The 23766-nt window shown below is 45.9% G+C and overlaps 2 protein-coding genes across 13 annotated transcripts in view; one reads left to right on the top strand and one right to left on the bottom strand.

The window, feature by feature from the left end:
- The window catches only part of FSIP2 (fibrous sheath interacting protein 2), a 9215-nt gene extending 2500 nt beyond the window's left edge, over positions 1–6715 (top strand). Inside the window, exons 2-6 of one of the 2 annotated variants that reach the window (XM_026066235.1) lie at positions 707–832; positions 1033–2940; positions 3178–3687; positions 4077–4140; positions 4502–6715. In XM_026066235.1, coding sequence (XP_025922020.1) covers positions 707–832; positions 1033–2940; positions 3178–3687; positions 4077–4140; positions 4502–4608 — 2715 coding nt within the window. In that variant the 3' untranslated portion in view covers positions 4609–6715. Of the gene's footprint in view, positions 1–5; positions 833–1032; positions 2941–3177; positions 3688–4076; positions 4141–4501 lie in introns of those variants that run through there. The other variant, XM_026066234.1, reaches the window with a different exon arrangement.
- The window catches only part of GCNA (germ cell nuclear acidic peptidase), an 18592-nt gene continuing 633 nt past the window's right edge, over positions 5808–23766 (bottom strand). The window contains exons 2-14 of one of the 11 annotated variants that reach the window (XM_026066238.1): positions 22489–22535; positions 21777–21840; positions 20770–20846; positions 19578–20021; positions 17650–17821; positions 16386–16530; positions 14169–14307; positions 11685–11889; positions 10471–10602; positions 6954–7089; positions 6765–6816; positions 6093–6249; positions 5808–6003 (exon numbers count right to left, since the gene is read on the bottom strand). In XM_026066238.1, coding sequence (XP_025922023.1) covers positions 6772–6816; positions 6954–7089; positions 10471–10602; positions 11685–11889; positions 14169–14307; positions 16386–16530; positions 17650–17821; positions 19578–20021; positions 20770–20846; positions 21777–21840; positions 22489–22535 — 1606 coding nt within the window. In that variant the 3' untranslated portion in view covers positions 5808–6003; positions 6093–6249; positions 6765–6771. Of the gene's footprint in view, positions 6004–6092; positions 6250–6764; positions 7090–7417; positions 7431–7678; positions 7758–10470; positions 10603–11684; positions 11890–14168; positions 14308–16385; positions 16531–17649; positions 17822–19577; positions 20022–20769; positions 20847–21741; positions 21842–22488; positions 22616–23766 lie in introns of those variants that run through there. The other 10 variants (XM_026066239.1, XM_026066241.1, XM_026066245.1 and 7 more) reach the window with 10 other exon arrangements.

The raw sequence follows: 23766 nt of genomic DNA, 5'->3' as shown, positions 1-23766 counted from the left end.
GAGGCACTGCTCTAACCCAAGCTAAAGTTGTTTTCTGTCCTATCATGGCCCTTCAAGGGCTCAAGGCTGAGGTGTTAACGGAGCTCCAGGGGACACATTTGGATAGTCAAAGCCTATTCTGTGGGGTGGCACAGAGCTGGGGAGAGAAGAAGTCATCCTGTTCCCCAGCTCCCAGCTGGGCCCAGAGGGCTGGAGGCAAGGATACGGTGATGGAGGGGTCCCAGGGCATTGTGATGGGGGGTCTGCACAGTGCCCACGAGGCCATTGTGACAGGGGGACCCCGTGGTGACCATGTCCCTGTTTGTTGGGGACAGAGCTCCCCCCGGGGTCCCCACTCAGCGGCGAGCGGCTCCAGCGGGAGGGAGCAGCTCCCCTCGGTGCCAGCGCTCTGGCAGCGGATCCCAGAGACAGGCATGGAGGGGGAGGCGAGCGCCCGCTCCCAGCCGGAGGGTGGGCACCCGGGCACCCAGGASCACAGCAGGGTGAGCCGTGGGGCTGGAGGGAGAGGCAGGCAGCGGGGACGGGACCTGCACGGAGAGCGCCAGGACGGTGGGGAAGGGGAGCTGGGGCCAGCCAGCCCGAGRCTCCTCCAGCAAGGGGGGGGGACTCATTCTGGGCCCTTCGAACAGGCGCTGCGGTTTCCTACGCTTCAGGGGTGCTCGTGCCAATGCAACTGCCTCCATCGTGTGCCTCCTTCTCCCYGCAGGTGGGCCACCAGGAGCTGCCTGCAGCCACGCAGCGCAGCCAGAGCCCAGCGGAGTCCCACCAGGACGGGCTGCCTCTGCTCCCCTGCACCCCGAGCCCACCAGCCTCCGGCCACAGCAGCACGAAGGTACAGCACGTCCCTCACCCCATGGTGACAAGCCCTTTTCCCTGGCCGGCTGCTCCACACGGGGCGGCAGCTGCCTGCGCTGGTTAGCGCGGCCACTGGAGCTCGTGCCAGGGGCTGCAGGGCATTTGCTGCCCAGGACAGATGGAGCACGGCGGGCAGGACCACAGTAACGCGGCCTTTCTGGTTGGCTTCTATTGCAGAGGGACGGGATGGCAGAAAGGACCAGGGGAATCCAGAGCACCCAAGGGTTGGTCTTTGCAAGCAGAGAGACAGGTGGAGGCGTCAGGTGCAAACAGGCGCCTTTGGCAGCCCCACGCTTTCAGCAGAGTTTTCAGGGCAAGTTTCCTGAAATGGGGAAACTCCCAGCTGAAAATCTTTCTGGTTCACCCCATCTGCCATACTTAGCACCTCTCCCAGCCAAGGCAGCAACACAGGCAGATGAGTCCCTGGATGCACTTACAGGTAAAATGCCAGGAGCTGCAAGTGAAACCAAGCTGCCCACTCTGGAAACGTCCCCTGGATCTTCTCCCAGAGACAGGGCACATGCTGTGGGTGCAATAGATGACATCCAGCAAGAGATCACCCAGGAGCAACAGCTCAAGTTGAACCTGAACCTCTTTGCCCAAACTGCAGCAGCAAAAATTCTGGAGCGAGTGTCCAAGGGACTAAAACAGACTGTGAAGAACTTCAAAGAAGCTGACCCAAGAGAAAACTTCCAATCTGTTAGTGGTGCTGCAACRGCTCCAGACTCAGGAAAGGGATGGGAAGAGGAACAGCAAAAGCCATYTCATCTTCCTCTGATTTCACCTCAACTACCCAAGCAGGACGCTTGTGCCCAAGCCAAGGAAATCGATGAGCCTGTCCACTCCATGCCTGTGGTCAGGCCTAGGTCTTCAGGATCAGGACAGGGAAAACCTAGGACACGGCAAAATCATGGCACCAAGACTACTCATCCAAGCAGCTGGCAGCTTTCAAGCCACTCCTGCTTTCCCCTGGGAGCTGAGAGCATTGCTAGTGGAGAGATCCAAGGCGGTCCAGCCTACAAGGAGCAGGATGAGTGCTTGCCAACTCACCCAGCAGCACYGAGGCTGCCACAGCCCCCCACCAGGGTTGATTTTGCCAATGTTTTCAGAGAAACRTGTCATGAGCTAAAGAGCAGGAAGCTTCCAGCTCCCAAAGACACCTCTGCCCGGGAGGCCAAGGCACAATCCCTGGYCAAGGCAGCACGCAGCTGTGACCTGGTGTTCCACAGTGGAGACCTGCAGCTTCCTGAGCTGCAAGCGCCCCTCACCGTTATGCCTATCCTCACCACCAAAGCTACTCCCTTTGCTGAGATCCTGGCAGAACACAGCTCTGAAACCCCTGAAGAAGCCGACACTGGAAGAACCAGGTTTGCTCAGGGCATCCTTGGTGACCCAGGCATGGCAGCGAGGGCTGAGTGCCAGGGTCCTGCCCTGCCTGCCACGGCTCTGGAGGACACAATCCAGCAGCTCGTGACTGCAGCCTGGAGCCATGCCAACGATGYGAGCCCGGGACCCAGCTGGCAGCTGGTGCAGCCCAATGTGGACAAAACCACGGAGGAGCGTCGTGTGGCCGTGGCACAGGGGCTGGTGGCCCACACGAATGGCCCAGTGGCACCAGCCAGCAGAGTCCCGGAGCAGACCATGAAGCCTGGTGAAACCACATCCCCCACAGCTCCTCAAGGGCCTGACCCGCATGCTCATGGCAGCAACAGGGCTGCCAACAGGGCCAGTGGGCCAGCTCTCCCAGGCAGGGGCCATGGGCCAGGACACCCGGGACAGCCACAGGCAGGGCAGGGCCCACAAGGGCAGGCTTTGACCATCATCCCCCGCATTGGAGGCAGACCACTGAGGATCCATCCAGACGTCACGTCAGAGCATCTCTCAGTGCTCTCCATAAAAACAGAGTCCGCTGAGGAGCTCAACAGCAGCTGCCTGATCCGCACCGAGCAGAGCTTGGCCCAGCTCCRAAAACTCCATCTCTGGAGGAAGAAAAGCCAGAAGGAGCGCGAGGTCAAKGAACAGGAGGGCGAGGGGAAACGCTTCACCCTTACAATGTCGGGACGACTCAACGTCAAACCCAAGGAGGTGAGTGCAAAGGACAGGCTCGGGCAAGGTGCATGGGCAAAAGCTGACATCTCCCAGCATTGGTTCTTTTGGCCTGTAACCTTCCCTCCGCCTGGGGCCAACTGCTGCACCACAATGATGCGACCACCTAAGCGTCCCCTGCACCCCTGGGCCCAGCAGCCACTGCTGGCTGACTCCTGGGAGACATTTGCAGTGGGAAACGAAGCTACCTTTACAAATCTCCCTCTCTGATTTCAGGTCTTCTGCAGAAACTCGTTCCCTAACCTGTGGGAACCCGAGCTCACACGAGTGGAGCTCCTCAAGGATGTGACCACCAAACAGGACCTGATGGAGCGCCTGGTAGTCCACAGTGTCAAGAAGGAGCAGAGCATGAGAGCAGAGCAGAGAGGCCTGAGAGCACCAAAAGGTGTGGAACTGGAAGTGGTAGCGGAAGAAGATGATGATGAGGAGGACGCTAATGAAGACATTCTAAAAGTGGAGGACTCGCTTTTGATTTGTAAGAGGCGCCTGCACATCATRATGAACAGGCAGGAAGAGAGAAGACATGCTTGGATACCATGGGGGCCAAAGAAAAAAGCCTCCACCTGCACAATCTGGGCAAGACCCAGCTTCCTAAGCAAAGACACTTCCACACGCACATATTTCCCGAAGATACCCCACCCATCCCACAGAATGCTTTGCACCACGCCAGCACCCACAGWAGCCTGGCCAGGGGGTTCTCGCTTGGCCAGAGGCCTTTGGCACCAGGTGAGCCAGGAGCGTGGGGTCAGCACTGCCCACCAAACAGGCCAGATGCGTGAGCTCTCTAGGAGGTGGGTGGTGGGTGCATAGACCTGCCCCATCCCATGGGCCACCCCTGCCTGTGGTGCCAAGCTGTCAGCCTCAGCCSTTTACCCTCTGTATTAGCACCCACTGGGGAGATGCCCATTGCAGCCTCCAGGCCAGCCCTACGGCCCTGCRAGGCGTGTTGTCTTGTTGCATGCCACCCACAGGTCCCTTCCCTCAGGACTCGTGGCCGTTCACAGCAACCCTGGGCCCTGTACCACCTTCCCGTTCATCCCAGGGTACCGTTGTCCTGAGTAKGGCAGGCTCATGACCCACAGATGGGTTTTTTTTTTTTTGCTCTCTCGATGCAGGTTGCCCGTGAGCACGTAGTGGATGAGAGTTCATCTTTCACAGACACATCAGAGGAYGATTCAGGTGTGTACACAGCACAGCTGACGCAAGAGCTTCCTGGGGACAGTGGCTTTGAAAGCCACCGAGCTCAGGGATGCCCAGCCCTGCCTCTCACAGGGGTTTGGGGTTGGTYGCAGTGACCCAGTTGTGGTCCTACCAGCCTCAGCAGAGGCAGGAATTGAGCRGGGGCTCCCCCAGCCTCCCGGCCATCCCTCACTGTCACATCTCCATGGCACACCACAGCACCCAGCAGCAGTATCCATGTGGGGCCTGGCCGTGCCAAGGCCATGATGCCTTGGGGAAGCCCTTGGTGGTGGGCAATAGGCAGGTATTTGCCCTGTGCCCATGCAGACCCTCACCCAAGTCTCTCCTTCCCCCCCCACAGGCATGTTTACTGACACCCCAGCTTCCTGGCAGTGGCCCTCAATCCTCAGGACGGCGCTTCGCGCTGTGTGCCGAGCTCTCTCCTGCAGCTGTGACAGGCGGCAGTGAGAGGACCTGTACGAGGATACGTGTTCCAGACAGCTCCCCTGAGATTGGGGCCAGCCCTGAGGATGCACAGCATGAAGAGGGAGAGCAGCAGAGGGGAAAACAATCATGCCAGAGACCTTCAGCTAGCCCCAGAGCACGTCCCGCTTCCTGCCTTAGCTCATGGCACGTGAGGAGGACCTGCCTGCTTATACAGGCAGCCAGAGCTACACTCCCTCCTGGGTGCTACAGGAACACCACCCCATAGCGCTCCTTTTGTTAGGAAGGACCAACAACGGTTGTTGACATAAAACAATTATCAACCTAAGCATCAGTTGGATTTGGTACCGCTGAGCATGACCCCACTCTGACCCAAGGGCCAGCTGCTTTGCCACCCACCTCGATGCTGCGTACCAGCCCATCTCTCTACTTTTGCTATGAGGAAACTGYAGGGGACTGTGCTGAAAAACCTTGCTGAAGTCCTGGTGTACAACATCCACTGCTCTTCCGTCATCTACACAGCCAGGCACCTCAGCAGGCAGAAGAAGCCATGGCCCATCAGGAAACCCAGAYGGGAGCAGAGCTTTGCCTCACGGGGAGAAAAAGGAGCAAAGCGCTGTTCCTCTTGGAGCTCAGCCAGACACAAATAACCACATAATTTGTCCAGCAAAAGCCCAATAGGAGCCCCAGTGTAAAAACCTACCGTCTCTTTCATTTATGTCCCTAAGGAAGGGGTTTGAGCTAAAACCAAAATACCCCCCTCAGCCCTAAACACAAGAGGCCACAAAGGGCTTGTGACAGAAGAGGCTTTTGGGAAGGAACACTCAGTCTGAGCTGTTGGCAAGATCACGTCAATACAACTGCTCCGTTCCAAACTTTCCTGTTGTTGTGGAATAACTGGAATACAATTTAGGCTCAGGTCAGAGCAGAAGTTTTACTATGGCAGCTATAGGAGAGACTGCAGAGCAGCAGCGTGACAGACTGCTGATATGAACTTGGCCCAAGCGAGGCAGTTACAGAGCTGATTATACCTTTGGGTCATACGACTTGTCCTTCCCCTGGATAAGCAGGAAAAGGGAGTGAATCCCTTCAGAACTGTAAGCTCCAATGACACAGAGAGCACATTGTTTCGCAAACAATACATTCCTTTGGTAACTGGGTCATGCTGACTTCTGCAAGGCCATTGCAGATATTTTTTTGCTAGATAGGCCTGCAAAGACTGATGAAGCATTAACTATTTTATTTCCACAATGTGCTTTAAAAAGCCACAGGGCTTTTTTTTTGAAAACGTTGCCATTCCTTCAAAATTTACAGTAGCTTTCCCTTCCCCGACTGGTCAGCTTGCAGGAGGCAGAACCAGAGGGAATGGAGCCAGAGAAGATACCAGAACTGGAGCACTGAGGGTGGGAAGGCAGCTGCCTGAGGAAGATAGAAACAACTCTAGTCTTAACCAGCAGTCCCCAACAGCAGGAGGGGGTCCAAGCCCTGTTTTGTTTGTGCACACTTACTTTGCCGAGAATGAAGATGTTGGAGAGGCTGGTGGCAAAGCTGTTTGCCATTGGTGTCCTCCACAAGAACCACGTCCAATGAGCCAGGGTGTCTCTCCTGGGTGGTGAGTCCTAATACAGCCTGCGCTGGCACCGCCAGTCACCATGCAGAGGTGACCTAGGGTGAAGGAAAGGCAGGTGTGATGAGCTTGCAAGAGGCACCAAGATGAAGCACCTCCTCCTACAGCTACAGCAGCTGTAGTCCCTCTGGTGGGGAGAGCACCTGAGGAAGAGGTGGCAAGGTGATGGGGGACTGATGGGGTCCATGACAGCAGCTGAGCGTGCTCTCTACATGCTGACCGAAACTAGGCAGGGCCGTACACGCATTTTCTGTTTTATCAGCACTGTCAAGCTGCTTTGCAGCCAGTAACGACTCCACTTTGCTACTACTTTGCATAGTCAAGATAAGAAAATAGCTCTAGGAGATACAAGGGGCCCTTAGGATACACAAAGTGAGTCCTGCCTAGGCATCCAACCGTCGGCCCAGCAGCCTCCCATTAGCTGCCCCCCTGCATGCTTCCCAGGGCTCCCCACACAGTCTGGAGTGCAAGTCCTTCATTAAATTTAATTCATTTAACCCCTCACATGCCTTGAGTGTCTCTCTAAACCAGTATCCAACCCTCCTTTTCCCACCTTGCGGTCACACCTCTGGTGGGAAATCTTCAATGCCATCTTGAAAAGCTATCTGTGATGACAAACAGAGACTGACACCTTCATTAATTCAGGGCAGTTTATCTACATCATCCATTTGCAGTATTTGCCAGGGTCCATGGCTTCTCTGATGCAACAGGGGTGGGAGCTTGGTTTTATTAGTTTGCTTACAGAAGTCAGTTCAGCAAAGAAAATGAGACCAAACGAAGCAGTCCATCGCAGTCCAGAGCTCCACTCTGCCACCACCCTCCCCTGCCCCACCTCCAGAAGACCAGATGACACCAGGAAGGGCACACCTGGGGATGCTCTAGAAGAAAACCAGGTCACACAAAAGCAGCAACACGTCATCCCAAAGATCCTGTTTCCAGAGGGAAGCACCACAAATCCCACAGCCCCTTACAGGGGTTGGAGGCACAACCAAATTGGTGAGCTGCACGTCCGCCTGCATCACCCCTCTCCTGGTCCCTCCACCCCTCATAGCCACTGCTTCTCCCCTCCTCTGAAAAGTTGCACAGAAAATGCGTGTACGGCCCTGCCCAGCCCTTACTGCTCCCCAGCGCCATGCACCCAGCTCTTCTCCCACCAGCATGCCCGTGCTCGGCCACTGGCAGGGAGAAGCTCAACCATGCAGTGCACCCGCCTCTGCTCCTGCAAGGAAAGGGAACAGGTGCCTTTATCTCCTTGCTGGTCCTTAGCGTGGGGTCTGCTGCTACTGCTCGACCCTCCCCGCTGCACCCCCGAACACCCTCAACACCAGCACAGCCCAGCACCACCTCCCCACCCTGCACCCCCAGCCCAAACCAGGCTGCCCCCAGGAAGGGGGAGGCAGCGCCTAGGCTCCAGCCCCCAGCCTGCCCACCGACCCACTTTGTTCCTCCCTTACCACCGAGACGTACACTGAGCAAGCCCCTCAATTACCGGAGGAGCTATGGTAAGGAAAGAGACGCAAGGCAAACGCACAGCCAGTACAGTGCTCTGAAAGAGAAGGGAGAAGTTAAAGTACCTTTGCCTAGCTGTCTCTATAGCAAACGTGTTCAAATACAGTCAACTAGCAGCTAGCACTGGGGCAGTTCAGAAAAGCAGGGAACATAAAAGGGCTCTGCACAAGCAAAATAGGAACAAGGGAACCACTGTGGAAGGGACAGGAACTCCCCTCGGAGGTCTGGCGGGCAGGATCTTAAACAAGCAGCTGATCATCCTGTGCCCAATGTATCCCATTTCACTGCTTTATTACTCTTTGTGTATTCTGGCAGTGCGCTGCATGACTGGACGATTTCACATCGTGCTATCTCCCATCCCGAACAGTCGTAACACCCACCTTAGCACCCACTAGCCTTCCTGATCTCGCTGCTCTTGCCAAATGCCCATGCTTCATCACTACCATGCACACCCCAGTGTCCCCCTGCCAGAGCTCCCCAGAGCAGCTGACAGAGCGCCCCAAGCCCCCGGGACTCCTGAAGACGTGGACAACGCAGCAGGAGAACACGGTGCTGGCACAGAGCTCTGGCCCACAACAAACGAGGATTGGTATAACACAAAGAGCCAGTCAGACCTGGGAAGAGTTTGGCAGGACACATGACTGACAGCGACTAAGGCCTTAGCCCAGGAACACCTAGCAAGGGTGACAGACATAAGGAGACCTTCCCGAGACCACCTCCCTGGTGAGAGCAGCACAAAGCAGAAAGACAAATTGGTAGAGACCATTCAAGGAGAGAGGAGGACCATGCTGCAGGATGACTGCTGCCTACAGAGCAGTTTGCAAGTCCCCCTTTACAACACACCGGCTTACAAGCACCAAAACCTAAGACCCTTCTGTAAATGTCTGCTCTGTTACTGTACTTCAAACAATGTACAAGAAATGACCTRGTGAGTTAAATTTGTTCATTTTCTTCCAATTAGTAATTAGTAATTTGATCAAGAATTGAATGGGATTTACAGTTAGTTTTTTATAAGGAAAAAGGTTTTGTTCAAAAGGTTAACATCATCAAGAAAAAAACCATATCATTCAATACCTTATATCCCATCACATGGGAACGTGTTCCCCATATAACTATAGACTTATCAACAAATTTTTGAGAAAACTACTTTTCTAACACTTTAACACAGCTAGCAGGAAACAGGGATTCAGAACAGAAAAGAACATTGCAGGCACCAAGAGTATCCAAACAGCTTGTGCTCCAAGGTGGCCAGTCAGGAAGGGCCCCAGGAGATGGTTTCTCTGTGGTGCCAAGGTGGGCAGCAAGCACTGGCAGTCCTAGACTACCTCTACCCGAGAGGTGTGGGCAGACACACAGCGAAGAGGAAGTTACATCCCCTGACCAACTGCTACTCAACATTGCCAAGGTGTGATGGTCCTGGGGCAACACGATCCGTGCAGAGGTTGAGAAAGCATCAGCTCTCAGGTAAACGCAGGGTAAGCATGGAGAGCGGGGAGAGGTGTACTCTGCAGCAGTCAGGGTGACCTGCTGTATGCGGAACAACTAGCCAGGAGAAACTGGAAGCTTTCAGGTACCAGAGTTGCACAGTCATGGTTAAATAATAAAGAAGATGCCAGCTTCATTGCCACGGTTGGTATAAAAAGACATTTATTGACGATGCAAAATTGCTAATCACCTGAGCAATTTGTTCACAGCAGACAAACACTGCAAATCTAACACACATTCAGTCAAGTTCTACAGGAAAGATTTAAGTCAGCTGCCTAGGCTTCTCGCTCTATTGTGGCAAAACTGCTTAAATTTGCTTCCCGCCCCCATCTGTCCTTTTGTATCTATTTTAGTTTCTATGAAATCTCAGTTAGAGAGGAACAATTGCCATCAAAATTTAACCAGAAAGATAGCTTTGATCTCACTAGGGGCCAGAGGGCTCTGGAGAAAGCTCACACTTTCCTCTAACCAATTTGAGGCACCATTTTTCCTAAGCTTACTTTTAAGGAAAACATTCAAGAAACTCTCCTTGGGAGAACACCTGAACCCATGCTCAAGTCTGCCTCAGATCTGCCCTCTTCCTGCCTGAAAATCATCCAGACAGAATCAGAGAACTTGGCTCATGTGCCTGAGTTTTCTTGCATCTGGCAATCCCAGATATACACATAGCCATTCTATAGCACGTATRTAGCGTCTAGTATACACCCCCAACTGAGCAGATCAACTACCCAGATGACCTACACAGTAAAACTATTGCTCAGAAGAGTCACTGAATACATGCTATGAAGCACTATGTGCAAATATTGTTCAGAAAATTCCAGACAAATATGGCAACTCTGTCCCATGAAGGGCCTAGAACTGCATCTTCCCAGGCACAGTAGTTGTTTAGCTGAAGCTTAAGGAGGATACACAAACCAGTCAACTGCAAATGAGAGTACTGTTGCCACTGATTCCCCATCATCATTACTTCTTGCCCATTCTGTCACCCGTTTCAGAAAAGGCCTCAATCTTAGACTGCTAAGCTATTAAAATTGTCTGGAATCTTCCAAAAATTTTTCTATATATTCCATGTTAGACTGTTCTACTTTCTTTATTGATATATACAAAAATTAAGCAGCCTCAAGAAAGTATGAGCACTGAGATTTTACAAGGAATCCTGAAGCCTAGTTTTTAAAGCAAACTCAGCACTGAGTTTCCTCATAACTTCTACATGGCTCAACCCACGCTGCTCTTTTTTAGCAGATCCATAGTTTTCCTTCACATACTTCGCAAAGGGCGTTAGCTGCGTCCTAGCAGGAGTGCCATCTTTCCGAGTGGGCTGACTCAGGACCAGCTGCCCCCCGCAGCATGCACACACAAAGCGCTCTGTGTCCAGTGACTTGGAATGACGTCCAATCCTGAAATGGAAAAATAAGTACTTTGACTCCACACTTGCAGTGGGCAGTACTTGTGGGTAAAGGGCTCCTTTCTCCTCTGCCAGACTACTTAGGTCAGATTTCTAAGCTATCATTATATAATAGGAAACAGAAGGAAGGAAGAGAAGGAAACTGCATCCTTCAGAGTGAAGTGATCAAATCTGTATTAAGACATTTCTCACCTAAAACTTTTTCCACTGCCTATTCCACATTTTTAAAGGTCTGATCAAATATTTAGGTGCGCAACTTGAACTTAAACCTGAATTCAGATATCCATTTTCACAGCCTTCATTTATATTTACAGATTTCATGGAACAAAATTTGACAGCAGTGACTGAATCACAGGCCACCTGGGACAATGGTGCAGGGGTTCTAACTGCACATTCATTTGCAGATTTTACTTTTGAAATCTATGTACATTTTACTGATTACAGAGAGCTTGGAATGCCTTATTTATACCTACTAGTACAGCAACACACCCTAGTACTTTGCTCACATACATTCTATGGGGGTGAGCCAGACCTGGCCATTGCTTCCCCAGGGCAGGTTCACGTGTGCTGCTCCTGATGCTAGTGCATACTTACAACTGGAGGTACTGTCCCCTACTGTAAAGCTTATAATAGTATCAGTGTTGACTGTGAAATCAGAGGGATGTGATCCAAAAAATGCACTAAGTTTACTCAGGCATGTTTCATAGGCCTTTAGTAGAGAAAGAATCCAATTTATATCATTTGAGCAAAGTGTGAAAAATGAGAGTGGTCTTTCATTATCCCCCCATGACCGTTTAAAGTTGAGGCAAGTATTCTGACATCTTACTACTTGGTCACTGGAAGACACTTCTGCCTGTCCTGACCTCTTGACAGTCTGGGTGGAACTACTTGGAAACAAGCATGTGGAATCATGTAGCGAGATTCTGCGGGCTCAAGAAAGGGGAAATGACAATTCAGATGACTATCCCAAGCACTTCAGTTTAAGAGGTTCGTAATTTCTAGCACAGGAGACTGTCAAGTCAAAAAAGTTAATAGATAACCATAAGTAAGATCACTCAAGAAAACATTACTCACGTGGTTTTGCACGAAACACACTCATAGGTGAATTTGTACTTAATCTCATAGCTATGGCATCGTGTCACCACTGGCAGTTCTGGATGAATCACAGCTGATTTCCTGGCATATAATCTCCAGAATCGTCCGTGTCCATCCCGAACACCATTGATCAGCCAGGTGGCTGCATGGCAAACCTCATGAATTAGGGTGTCTCGAAGACGGTCTTGGGGTAAGACAAAAAAAAAAAATTAAGATTAGCCAGGTGTAGGGAAATACAGCCTCCAGCCCTTAACTCACTGCTCCAGTGTTAAGTGCCAGCTATACGTTCCCTGTAGTGGCTAGCTCCTGGGCAGAGACTTCCCAAGGTAATACTGTTCCATCCCAAGTCTTAGAAGACAGTGCTGTCTTAGATACAGAGAACATGAAGACAACTATAAGCAAAGGACAACTAAGCTGTTGCACTCCCTTTTCAAACTGTTGCTTCATAAATAATTCAGATAGCTTTAATTTGCTGTTGACTTGCAATCTCCAGAGAGCCGTTTACCCTTATTCTGGCAATAACTGAAGGCTCAAACCAAAGACTGAGGCACCATCATCATCTCTGTTAACTGTATTAGTCATGTTATGTGTGATCTCTTCAGAAACCTGGCAACATCCACAATTGTAAGAAATCGAAGTTTTGTCCAGACTGTGCTTTCATGTAACTATCAAACTGTTGCAAAATGCCACTACRAGACACTATACCTAGGAAGGGAAAAATCCTATAAACCGGTGATTTACCTGCAGGACACACTGACAGAAATTAGCATCTCTCACTTTTCAAAGTATAATCTATACAGGCAATCCAAATATTGCATTTATATTCTAATTCCACAGCTGATAGAAGCTGCAAATACTATTATTATTCCTAAACTGATAATAAAAAGAAAGGAGAAAAGGAAGCTTCAGGGATGTTTTSCAAATAAAGACAGAACAAAGGCTCATTACCTTGCCTCCAGCAGTAATCAATGGCAGATGTCTAGGGAATTGTATGAGAGCACGGAAAGCATATAGCAGTGGTTCTTCTAACCACTCTCCCAGCCTCCAAAAATAAATGACTCTGGTTTCTGAGCCAGAGATGGTATCTTTGTATTTAGTAATCCTCTACAGATGTTCTATTGCATTTGAACCTTATAAATTTTTAGCAACCACARCATCCTGCAGTCAGGAATTCCACAGCTTAACAACACATTCTGCATTGGTCGTACCTCTTTTCTGTGTTTTGAGCTTGAAGCCCCTTAGTTTCACTTACTGTGTAACTATTCCCTAACCAAACTCCGTGGCTTGTAACTCTCTTTTTAGATGTAGAGGACCAGAACTACATTCAGTGACAAAAAGCTGCAAGTGCCTCATGGTCTTACACAGCAGCATTTTAATGTTTCATTTGCAGACAGTCATCTTCTAATAGCTCTCAGAAGTAATTAACTAGAACAGACACAGAACAGAAAATCAGGTCCTTCAAGCAAGGTCTGTTGAGCTGATCCATAGCTAATGAAGCTTAGTCTTAATATCCTAAATGACAGCATAGAAAAGATTAGCTCTGATATCTAGTTTTGTTATCAAACTTACTTCAGAGGATTTTAAATTTGTCAGTGCAAACAGTGAATTGAACATGTATTACAAGTACCTGTGGAACTACGAAAACAAACTAGTGCTGCAGATCTCTATGGTATCTGCAAAATTAAAAGAAGCCTGGGTATCGCAAGGTTTGGGGCTTGTTCTTCACTAAGGTGCAAAAGTCATTTTGGAAGCTGGAATTATGAATACCTGGATAAGAAGATAAATGCCCCAACGAGGCTTTACTCAATGCACTTCCACCAGTTCTGTGATTAACCCCACTAATTCTGCATCCTAGTCACTTCCCCATGTTCCTAATCTGTTTCATTTCTCCAACCCAGCTTATTAAACCTACTTTAATAGAATTTAATTTCAGAACTACTTAAAAGCTACTACAGTAGCTTTTAACCTACGATAACAGCAACATTCTTTTCCCCAAACTGGGGGAATGGGGAGTAGAATGGGGGGAATCTAACAATTACAATAATACCAAATAATAAAAGTTAACTTAGCACTGATCTGTTTTTATTCCAGCTTTAAATTTAATCAACAAGGCACCTGGCTATGATGGAAGAAGTCAGATTTTACACCGCAATATAGTAAATCTGGCCATTAGGTCTTTCAAATCAATACAAAATATAAACGTCAAACCATATTCTAATACTGAGGTTGGTATGAATAGGTAGGTATCGGTGTTTTCACATTTTGTGAATTCATCAAGCCTCTTAGTAGCACTTTTTCTTACAACCCTTCTATCTATGCATTATTTTTAGCTGGTTCATTTATTCAAGGTGACAAAAAATTTCAGAGCAGGGGCTGACTGTAGATCTCTTAGTTCTCAGATTCATACAGTTATCTCTAGCACATGCTTTCACAAAGGATCAACATATCTTTTCCTTTACTTACCTGCAGAGTCACAGACTTTCTCAGAGAGTTCTATTCGAGCATAACGCTGTGCTTCAGGACTTTTTGTCTGCCCAGTTACACAATATCCTGCTGTTTTTCTCATTTTCTTATTCCAGATTATTTCCATTTTCTCTGGTAACTGCGAAACAAAACAGCGCATGTGATCTGCCCTCTCCTACCTCCCATATCTTCCTTAGGTCTTCTGGCTTCCCCTATATGTACTGCACGGCCCTTTACAGCACGTCTCTGCTCATGTCCTCAAAATTGCCATCACTTAAGAGGCAGACCCACCTTCTACAGCTTCTCATCCCAATCACCATGTTTCTATTACCAACACTAAGAGTTTCACATGCAGGATCAGACCAAAGTCCCTTAGATCCACTATTCTGTCTCCAACTGTGGCTAGTCTGTTGCTTAAGGGGAAATACAAGGACAGGTCAGGCATACCACAAAACTTTCTTTTCAAAATACGCTTCTTAGCTGCTAGTCATTTGAAAGACAACACCTCACTGAGCTGGAGGTGGTTCCTTTGCATTAAATAGCTCTCAATTTTTTAAAAATGCACATGAATTTTTAGCTTACACAATAGTCTGTGATCAGAAGTTCTACAGCTTAATTTACATGTCAAATATCATCATCTTTTGATTGTTCTGAACCTGTAACTTGTCATTTTCACCTGATGTATCCTCATTCTCGTACTGTGAAAAGGCAAATAATCACTGCCTGTTTATCCTCTGTGCTGCTCTTGATTTTATATGCCTTCGTCATATCTATCTTGGTTAGCTTTTTTTTGTTGTTGTTGTTGCTAAGTTTTTGTCATCTAAGTTAGTAAAATGAGCTCAAGCAAATGGTCCAACAATAGTTAAGCGTCAGCACAGGGAAAGGGCTGAAGCAGTGGAGAGTGGTATCTTCCAATTTCAGCAGCAATCAGCCCTTTCAGCTCCACTTTATGCGAAATCATGGCCTCCACCTCTCCTTGGTCAGCTCAGCAGTATCTTCTCAGATGCAGAGACATTTTCCTTCCTGAAGGAAGGCCAGCTGGAATTACTGAGGGCAGCGTCCTTTATTTCAAGAACATTTCTCTTCAGAGGAGGTTCTCGAGCATCCCAGAAGATGCCACTTAAGATCAAGACAGCAGTTTTCTGGAACTGAAAGTTCAGTTTGAAACACAGCTTATAGCTTCAGATTCACCCCAAACTGTTATTCAAAGCATAAGCAACTTTTCTGTTTTGCAATGACAGAAAGGAAAATATAGTAAGAATGCATGAAGACTGCATGTAGCATCACTAAGCATGAGTCAACAGCCCCTGACATGAAGGAGAGGTGCTCTTCCTCTTCAGCTCCCTGCTCCTGGATGTACACTCCCACCTTGTGTCAGCAAGCAACAGCATCTCCCCCTCTGGCAGCTGTGAGTTGTTGGATCGAGTTTCATGAGAGCGCTGCATTAATGAAGGCTGCAGTTCTAAAGCAGCTCGAGTCAAGCAAACCATTGTCTTCTGTGAACTTGTATCCCAGCTCCAGATTCCCGTTATTCACCATTTTAGCAGGCTGAAGCAACCCAATTGAGGGTCCAAAGAACACCTAAACTAACACAAGCTTGTGGGGAGGAGTTGGGAATGGGGGACACAGCAGACACGACAGCCAGCAGATCAGTTTGTGCTACCCACTAGCTATTCCTCAGGCTGTGGTAATGCTGCAGAATCCACTAGCACATGCTGTTCAATAAGGGCTGACTGAGCAGTGGTAGGAGACAACCTCCAGCTTGTGTCAGCAGCAGGAGGCCATAGCTGCCTTGACTAGGGCCCGGTACCACACAGGCAGCAGCAGAAACACTCCTAGCCCACCGAACTGACGAGCATGTGAATTCTAGAAAATATGGGAAGAGAAGTATCAGTCACCTCTTCAGAAATGAAACGACCCAGAGCCTTTCATCTACTAATTTACCTAATCAAGGACTCTTCYGGACACCATCCAAATTGCTCACTTAAGGATGGTATGCCATCACAGCTGGGAAAGTAAGCTGTCTCCAAGTTAGAAAACTTCAGCATCACAGTGGTGATAAATCCCCTTTGAAGTTAATGGTTTGACCTAATGCAAACATAAACCCAACTCTACCAACTGAAGAGGATATAGAGCAATCACATCAAAAGGTGAGGAGCAACATATTAATCAGCATTTTATCACTGCAGAAACATGATATTTTGTTTTGAAGCCAACCTTCTGCTCAAAGATGGTGCTATTATAGAGACGGTAGAGCTTCTGTGTCAGGTCCTCTTTATTTCTTTTGAAATATTTCACATATTGGGATGCTGGGTTTGAGAGATCTTGCAAGAAACAGCCAGGCACTGAGCACAAATTACACCTGCAAGAGAAGGCATTAAAACAAACAAACAAACCAACCACGCACAAAACAAAACCTTAATTAAGTTCAGAAGTATCATATTGAAAAATAAAGGTCACTTTATAGCCATTAAATTTCTCTGGAATGCTGCCATTGGCACAAACTCTTATTGATTCTCTTTGTCAGCAGTGCTCATGAGGCCAGTGCGGTGCACATGCTTCTACTGTTTCCTTCCCTCTTCAGGGGCATGAAGGGCAGAACTGTTGCAATAGACTTGCAGTTGTTTCACTGGCTCAGAAAACTAGATGAGTACTCCCATGCGGGAAGAGGGGATGGCTCAAATGTTCGTCATGGCACAGGGAGCCACAGTTATACCAAAAGCTGATCAATATATCAACAGCCCTAACATCACCACCCACAATAAAAGCGTATTTTCAGAGACATGACCATAGATGTTCTGAGAATCCTAAGAAAAACTATTCACTCAGGGAAAGCAGATATTCCACTAGGATGGCTAACTCCACTTCAACACCCCAGAGCTCTCATATAGCATCTGCTTTGAAGACACCATTTAAAGGTTTAATATTAGTACACAAAATAAAATGACTAAAGAAACTGTCCCATAGTTAAGAGGCAGAATAAAGGCAGTTATTAGAAAAAAGGCATTTCTCTGAAAAGCCTAAGTTGCATCCACATACAGAGAAAGAAACATGAATTCTGCAAGTTATAATGATGCAGGTCAAAAAAAAAAAAATCTGAAGAAGAGCTGGTTAAAAGWAAGAATTACTAATAAAATCAGTTTTGACATATACCAGAGGCAGGCAGCCTTACAGATAGAAACTGTGGGACCAGTGCACATTAGACGTATGCTCTGCCAAGACAATGAATAGCAATTCCACCCTCACTTACTCTGCAAAATTAATCTCAATTTCTTTAACTGGAGATCAGGTTATATTSTCCCTGCCATACTTGAGACTAAAGCTTTAATTTCCAGCCTACTTAAAAATTTACAACTGATCAGTAGCAGAAGTTTCCAAATGGAAGGAAAATCAGAATGCCACCCTAGGCAAAAGACTTCTCAGCATCTCTTCATCCATCTATAATAGTCCTAGAACACAGTATAGGTGGAGAAACACTTACTTTTCCTTTGCCTGTGCTGATGGTGAGTAACTGACTGATTCACTCCCAGGAATTCTCACAGAAGACATTATCCTGGAAGGTGTTTCTTTAAGTAAAATGGAGTTTGACTTTGGCCTCTTGCCTCCCTCACCTTTTGAGGGCTGAGCACCTTCACAGGGTGACTTGACGTTTTCTAGTTTAACAGAAAGTCAAAATATTACAGACTGTCAAAGAATCAGGAGCGCAGACATCAGCAACCAGAAAACAGACAACTATGAAACAAGTCCTACATTCCATCTCAGCATACACACTCCTTCTATGGATCTGGTCATACTTGGATGCAATTGATAAAAAAGATCATTCGCTATTATATAAATAAAAGTTGCCACTCATTTGGATTGGCACTCCAAAATTTCAAACACTTGGCTAGGACGAAAGGGAAGGGAAAGCATTCATGACTTCTCTCAGGCATTTTTTCCTGTGACATTTCACTGATTCAAAATGCACCATTGGCACATCAAGAGCAGTAACGCAGAGATACTATTTGAAGAAGAAAAAAAAAATTTTCAAACTTCTATTGTGCACCTGAAGTCATGCTGTTTGTTCCTAAAGAAATAATACTCTACTACATTACAACGTAAGTAGATTATTGTAATGATCAGAATACCCTTATCAGGAACCAGCCTCATTAACAGTACTATATAAACTCTATAATCTTTACAATCTCTACCTTTAACCCAACAAAAGCAGACAGACAACTTGTTGAGGGGAGCAGGGGGAAGCAAGGAAGCTACAGTGATTGCACAGCCTGCCTTTCCCAGTTCAGACAAAAGCTGTCATGCTGATCCAGACCTTTGGTCCAGTTTCTCCATGACATCCATAAGGTAACACAAGAGAAAGGTTTAAGAAACTGCATAGACGGGCGATACAGGATATGGTTTCAGCAGGTTTTCTTCCTAATGCAGTCTCACAAAGAAGTTCGTTCAAACAGCTGCTACTTTTCACAGTCCACATCCAGACAGATTGCTAAAACTGGTCCTGACAGAAATCAATCACTACTTCGAGGTTTACAGTTTCAGCAGATGTTATCTCTGCTGGCTTTTCTACAACTGTTCAGAAACAGTTTCCTTTCACTAGTTAACTATATACAGAGAATTTGCATGCAGCTCCCACCTCATCTCTAGAAAACAAATACCATATTGTCATATCCCAACCCAAAAAAACACAGATTTGCTCTTTTCCAGGGCATCTTTCTGTGCTGTCAGCTAGCCTCTTCCACACTCTTCCATAAGTCTCCTTGCCTTGAAGTAGTACTTGTGAGAAAGGCACCATATGCTTAGCCTTCTAGAAGGAGATYTGTTTTTATCTGCCCTTACTCAGCAATAGCCCTTTTCCAGCAAGTCTTTTCCCTYTCTGCAGTCTTTCAGTTGGAGCTCACTTCAGTTAGTCAAAGGACAGAACAAGCTATTGATTTATCAAAATCTCACTGTAAACTGTATTCAAATAAAATAGCAAAGTCAATTATAAATCCATACAAACACTAAATTAACAGCACCCAAAGTGTTCAAAATTTCAGTGTTACCAAAATGACAGCTTCATGTTAGCTACTATCATATGTTTAAAAAAAAAAAAAAAAGACATCGTTCAGAACTACAACTTAGCTTTGTCTTCAGAACAATTTTAAAAATAAAGCTAAAAAAATGCCTAGCAATTATAGGAATTATGAAAACAAGTGACAACGAAAAGCTTAAGTCTTGATACCATAAGGCTGGTAGAATCACTTTTCAGAATGCTCAGAGAGGAATAATTTCTGCTTACATCAAACTGAAGTGCAAGAGGCTGGGCTGAACTTCTAAAGCACATGCCACACACATGAATAGAATTAGACAATTAGTATTAACATTGCTCCCAAAAGATAACTCTGAGGTTAACTAAGAATGATTTCTTACCTATTGTACTTGGCTGGTAGACAGTTTTACTTGTACTTAAGATAGGTTTTCGGGGCAGACTTTGTTTCCTTATCCGTTCTATTAAAGATTCAAATTCACCATCTGAGCTATCTGATTCTAACTCTGTACTCTGTCGAAGTGCTAAGGCTGGCGTTTTATCTTCTGTGTTCTCCTTTTCACAGTTTCTTTCTTTCCCTCCAACAAGCAAGCCTGGACTACATGTGGAAATCAACTCTTTCCGATTGCGTGGAGGAGAGAGTTTTAGGCACCTCAGACTCTCCTTCGAGCCTTTCACTCCCCTTTTTTGGCAGTCAYGCCATGAACTTTCTACAAAGACAGAATCTTCACTGTCACTTAAAGCATCTAGATTCAGCAATTCTTGGGAGCAAACATTTTCTTTTCCAGAACTCACTGACTTCTTTGTGATCTGAAGATCCTTCYGTGCTGCAATTCAAAAGAAACAGCTTAAAGTCTTGGTAAATTCACTTAGGAGACCTGCCTTTATCTTAAAACAAGAATATTCCTTGAAAGTTAGGAAAAGACAAAAGGAGAGAAAGGCACCTTTGTATTTGCTTTATCACACCAGGCTCATTTACCATTATACTAAAGTCATCGCAAGAAGTATTAAACACTATATATATACACACACACACACATATATATATATACATATACACACACACAGGGTCTAAGTTGCATCAGCCCTCTGGCCTAGCAATCCTGAAGGAAAAAAAAAAAAGTGAATAGCTAAGCTAGCACTGGCATAAACTTTTTTCTTGGTAACAAAAGCTACATACATGTATAACTGAACATTTAATATTCAATTTCAAARAAATATGCAGCAAATTTGTTCTAGAAAAAAAATTTCAGCCAAGCTGGCCTAACCAAAGCACATGGTAAACTCCTTTTAATGCCAAAAGTAGCTGAAGAACATCTTTGCTACTTCAAATTCAGGACACAATGAGAAGGTGAACAAAGGCATGCCACTACTTTGAGCCCTTAATTGTAAAGGAAACATTACAGAAGGATGGGGATTAAAAAAAGAATTTAATCAGTCCTCTGTTACCCCCAAAAGAAGGGTCCAAATGATCTTATATTTAGTAAGTTCTCCCCAAAATTTGTGAACTTAGCAATGTATACTTTCTTCCCCCCCAATAAAATTCCTGCTTCATATTGTTGGACGATTACTTGCCATTCTTAGTTGTGCTGTTTCTCTTTTTAAAGTCCAAGAAGAAATCGTCCACCGAGTCATCGATGAAGTCCTTCAAACTGTAAAACAAGCAATAATATGAAACGCCAGTAGGCATGAGCAGGAAAACAGCAGAATAAATTTGTCTTGCTAAAGCAAACCAAGCCATCTAGCATAACTTTATCAGTTGCTCACAGCAGATGTTACCAACTACTTCCGTTAACAGGTATTTTCCTATTATAAATTTGAACTAAAGGCTCAATTCCACCTTGTCATAGGATGCTTTGAACGTTCACAGGTCTAACAGGATAACAGTATCAATATTTGAGAGAYGGACAGCAATTTATCCAGTAACTGCAGATAAGGAATCCTGAAGATRAGATTTAGAAAGCTCTACAAGGAAATAAACTCATGCTGCTGTACAATAGAAGATTGCTTTGAACATGAACTTGTGCAAAGCTCTCAGTGTTTTTAAGAGTATTTTATTGTAACTCAACTATTGTAACTTATGCTGCCAATACTTGTCCAGGCGATAGTTTATAAATTAGGAATCTAATCTGTTAGTTGAGAATTCTTCTACAGCACATTGAATACGTAATGCCTCTTCCCAGACTGATGAGACCATTAGTAGCAGAACCAGAGATGGAGGTATGTTACGAACGTCTAATGCACACAAAATCGGTCAAGAGTAAGTCGGAACAGTATGAAACTGCATCATCCAACAAACCCTGCATTTAAGTGGGTGAAAGATGAAAGGTCGATTCTCCACAAGCTATACTGCCCTCTGAAACAGCAATGAAGCACATATGCTTCCAAACACTCTATTGTACATTTGACCTGAACAGACACAGAATGGACACAGACCAGTTCTTCTGTCTGCATTCACTTCTACACTCTTATCAGCCTATGAATCAGTAAGAAAAACGAAGAAACGTTTCTACACCCAAAGTAGTAGAGGTAATACAGAAAACATACACAAATACTGGAAAGTCATTTAGTTCAGCACCAACCTCACATCCTCCTTTTTGGAAACCTGACGTGTCAGGGATTTTGGAGTTTTCATTCTAGCTAAAACTGAAACAATAAAAGATATATTAAGAACAATACTCCAATGATTAAGTTATGCATTTTTATGAGAAAAGCTTACAACTCGTACAAATTCAATCCAAAGTCTCTTAAAAAAGCAACAACAACAAAAAAAACCCTTTTAATACAATTCCAACTCTCAGTTCCTCAAAGCTGACAACTCTCTAGTAATTCCTTCATTATTCAACTCTTGCCCAGCATGAAACCAAGAAGGAAGTGCTGTTATGTACCTTACAGTACCCAGTATAGCCTCCTCTCAAAACATGGATCATTAGGAGAGAGAGACTTGGACACCGAATGTGTTACCAACATTTTCTCGAAGCATTTCAATAACTGTAGGTAGCAGTTTTCCTACTGCAAAGAGGTATCCATACGCTTATCCCACTAAGTAACTCCAAAGGAGTGCTCTAACAAAATGTTAACAATAATATCCCACTATAGAACAACAATGCTGCTGACTSGTAAACACGAAAACAGAACAGGCAGCAGCATTGCACATGCTTAAAGTGACTCTTGAGGCAYAGAGGAAATGCCAGAATTTAGTGCATGCTCCTCACTGCCAGAGATTCAGGCAATCCAGRTAGAAATGCATTCTTTTCATATTCCTTCAGAAAGCAAATACGTGCTATTACTTACACATTTCRAATTCATCATCACTGCTTGAAGAAAAGTACAGAGCATGGCTGAAAAATGAAATGTAGAATAGTATCAAGAACATTAGGTCAACAGCACACAGATCTGCATCTCATCTGGTCTGAAATACCTGTGCACAGTGAGAACCAAACATRCTAAAAAACACTGGACTTCTCAAATAGTCTAAACTGTTTCAAATCTTTTAAAACAAAAAATACTAAAAGCTTGTCTATTAGAATGTATAACAAGGATACATATTCAATATTCAAGAAGGAATTTACTGCTGCCAAAATCTGAAAGACTGAACCATTTGGAGACACTAGTTTAGTGCATTATGCTGGTTTAAGTTCAAATTGGGTRTCAGAAGTGATAGAAAGCTTGTTTCTCATCTCATGTACGGTATATAATCAGGTAGAGAATACTGAGTTGTATTAAGTCTGAAATCTAGAAACAYGCATCAGCGAGAAACAAGTTGTGTTTAAATAAAGTGTGCTTTAATACGATTGTCATGAATATCTTTATTCAAGCTACTGTTTGCTAGATGTTTTAAAATGCAGAATTGATGCATTACCACTTGGATTGCAATTTCCATGCAAACACAGAGGCAAGCCACAATATTCTATTTTACTAGATGATATATTCACCATTTTCTGACAAAACAAACATYGACAACTTGAAAAACACACTCTGTGATAGCTTAAAAACATGAGGATGCCTCTTAAGTTACATTAAAATTAATYACGCCTTAAGGGTTATAGTTATTTAGGAAACACGCTAACACCTACCAATCTTTCATAAAGTAATTAGGGATGTAATCCCAAATATTTAGATTGATAACCAATAGCAGTAATTAGACAATATAAAATATGAAAATTGTAATAGCTATAAATATTGTTTGATAATGTTCAGTAACATAAAATATGAAGACTATAATAGCTATAAATATTGCTTGAAATAATAACGGCTAATAATAATCATCACTAGACTGAGACAARCTCAGAAAAGSTATATTGCAGAGAAATGAGARGAAAGCGGTCAGTGTTTTCTCTGGCTTCTCAAACCTGYGCGTCCCACCACCACCAGACGGGACTGAACGACTCGCAGCAGCTCTCCCCCGCGCCCCAGCTTCCCCAGGCACGGGCGGAGGCGCAGAAAACCGCTTTTCCCCTCGAGGCACCGAAGGCCGAGCAGYGGGCGCGTTAAGGACGACAGCGGTGCCCAGAAGGGCGCTCGCCGGGGACCCCTGCGGCAGAGGCCTCACCTGCCGCCGCCTCCGGCCCG

This window comes from Apteryx rowi, unplaced genomic scaffold (assembly GCF_003343035.1).
Source record: "Apteryx rowi isolate R43461 unplaced genomic scaffold, aptRow1 scaffold_24, whole genome shotgun sequence".
In the NCBI taxonomy this organism is placed as follows: Eukaryota; Metazoa; Chordata; class Aves; order Apterygiformes; family Apterygidae; genus Apteryx; species Apteryx rowi.
Note: the sequence above shows the minus strand (reverse complement) of the source record. Positions and strands in the feature narration are given on the sequence as shown.